We start from the raw sequence: 2,255 nt of genomic DNA, 5'->3' as shown, positions 1-2,255 counted from the left end.
TACATTTTCATTGGACACTTTTGTGTTACATTTTGTACAAAGGAGGATTTTTTTTAATTTCGTTTCCTTGGTTATTTCAGTTTCTTTGACCAGAGCAAATGGAAATCCAGATAACAGCTAAAGCGAGACCTGTGCTTGAGAATCTGATATAGATGCTCACCACCTATTGTGACACAAGTGACAAGATGGCTGACTCAGCCTTCTGCCTCTCAGATGGCCATCAGAAAGACATCTTTCCTCTTTGCTAAAGGGAAGTTGAGGTTCGCTTATTCAGCACTGTTTTTTTTCTGTATAGGTACATCATCATTTGCACATACGCATGCAGAATGAACAACTTGGTCTCTCCGCTGTCCTCGGAGGCCATGGCTCCTGAGGGGTTTGCTGGTGGGACCGTGGTGGCTTGTGTAATACTGGGTCTATCGTTTTTGGTGGGGGCTCCTGGGAACCTGCTGGTGATTTGGACTATCCTGAAGCATGTCAAGAAGCGCTCCCACACCGTGGTCATCATCCTGCACCTGGCTGCTGCTGACCTGTTGGTGCTCATTACTCTTCCTCTGTGGATCTACTCTTTGGCCCAATCCTGGGTCTTTGGTGAGACCTCCTGCAAGGCGATCACGTTCGTTATTAATGCCTGCATGTACAGCAGTGTCTTCCTCATCACCCTTATGAGTGTGGAGCGTTTTGTGGCTGTACGCCACCCCTTCGTCTCAGCTGAATGGAGAAGGAAACAAGCCTTGAATAAAGTTCTCCTAGTCCTGTGGGTTGTGTCATTTTTGTTCAGTGTACCTGTCATCCTAACCCAGGTTATGGATGAAAACATTGATGAGAAGCAATGCCTGTACCGGCAGTACACCTCGGATGGCCAGGAAATTGTTTGTGTTCTGTTGGAAACACTGGTGGGTTATGTTTTACCTTTCACCATCTTAGTGGTCTGCTATGGATGTCTCTTTAGCCGTATTGCCCAGATGACACTTAAGTCCAAACGTAAATCCACAATCCTCATTGCCAGTGTGGTGGTTGTGTTTGCTGTGTGTTGGACACCACATCACATTGGCAATGTCCTCTCACTCACCCACCTTTCATTAAAGGACTCCCATCCTGAAGCAGCAAACAGTTTAGAAGACGCCAGTGACACCATGACCTTCGTTGCTGGTGCCTTGGTCTTCATCAGCAGCACAGTTAACCCCATTCTGTACATGTTTGCAGCGCGATCATTTCGGAGATCTTTTCGTGACACAGGGATTCAGAAGCTCTTCCGCCACATCTCCAGCACCTCCCCAGGTGAAGGCAGTAGGGAGGTGTCCTTTGTGTCCAGAAGGCAGAGCAATCAAACCAACAGCTCTCAATGTGTAACTGAGACCAGAAATCAAATAGATGTGCTGGTAAACATGTGCGACAAGAGCCCTTCCTGAGGTCGGAAATGCATGGTTTGGTGTCTTTCTGTATGTCTGTCTCCTTACTCATATATATGTTTTTTTAATACCTTTTACTGTAAATGAACCCCAATTTCAAGCTAATTACTGTAAATGAACCTCATTTTCAAGCTAATTTTGTGATTGGAATGTAAACAGCAAAGTGAGATAGAAGGGTTTGCGTTAATGGAATGTGCATCACTTTGAATGGCCTTGATAAATTAACTTTACTTTTAAGGGCATTTCTTGCAAATATATATGAGATAACAATGTTGATCGAAATGTGGTAGCAACTTACCTTTATTTCTTAAGTTATGCATCAGTAGCACAACAAATGATCCCATTTGCAAAATAATGCATTAACACCTTTTGTAAATATATAGTATGATTTACAGATGCAATATGGTTTTCTTTTTTGATTAATTTTGCATAAAGGAGTTTTGTATTAGAGTACTTGAGCTCTATATTGATACATTTGTGAGGAAATTTTATGTTTTTAACTTCCTATCTTGAGGCTGTGTCTCCCTCTATTTATTTTTGACCATCAAGACATGACAAGAAAAATCTTCAGTCAGACTGAAGAGGTCACTTAGTTGAGTGATGAAACATATCTGTCAATAAACATTGTATCCAGACGAACTGATTCAACCTTCTTTGATTTTGCTTACCTGGATTGTTGAGAATGTACGTATAAAGACACTTTCTGAAATGGTTTCGACGTTGTTTGTAAGATGATAAACTTGTGTAACAAATATTTTGTGCAGTCAACCAAAAGAGCCATTTGTTTGGAGATAACGTTTTCACTTGAAAACGGGGGGAAAAAAATCTATGACTGTATCTCAC

At 41.8% G+C, this 2,255-nt stretch overlaps 1 protein-coding gene across 1 annotated transcript; it reads left to right on the top strand.

Annotated features, from left to right (window-relative positions):
* The first annotated feature begins 326 nt into the window (after positions 1–326).
* On the top strand, positions 327–2,042 carry si:dkey-148a17.6 (uncharacterized protein LOC108190685 homolog). The gene has a single exon (XM_056279152.1). The coding sequence runs from the start codon at positions 327–329 to the stop codon at positions 1,410–1,412; it is 1,086 nt and encodes a 361-aa protein (XP_056135127.1). The 3' UTR covers positions 1,413–2,042.
* Positions 2,043–2,255: the final 213 nt, after the last annotated feature.

The sequence above is a fragment of the Lampris incognitus genome, chromosome 4, assembly GCF_029633865.1.
Source record: "Lampris incognitus isolate fLamInc1 chromosome 4, fLamInc1.hap2, whole genome shotgun sequence".
In the NCBI taxonomy this organism is placed as follows: domain Eukaryota; kingdom Metazoa; phylum Chordata; class Actinopteri; order Lampriformes; family Lampridae; genus Lampris; species Lampris incognitus.
The sequence above is the reverse complement of the archived record's forward strand: the minus strand, read 5'-3'. Positions and strand labels throughout refer to the sequence as shown.

Excerpts from the sequence above, each read along its gene's own strand:
- si:dkey-148a17.6 (XM_056279152.1), top strand. The coding sequence starts at position 327 with ATGAACAACTTGGTCTCTCCGCTGTCCTCGGAGGCCATGGCTCCTGAG.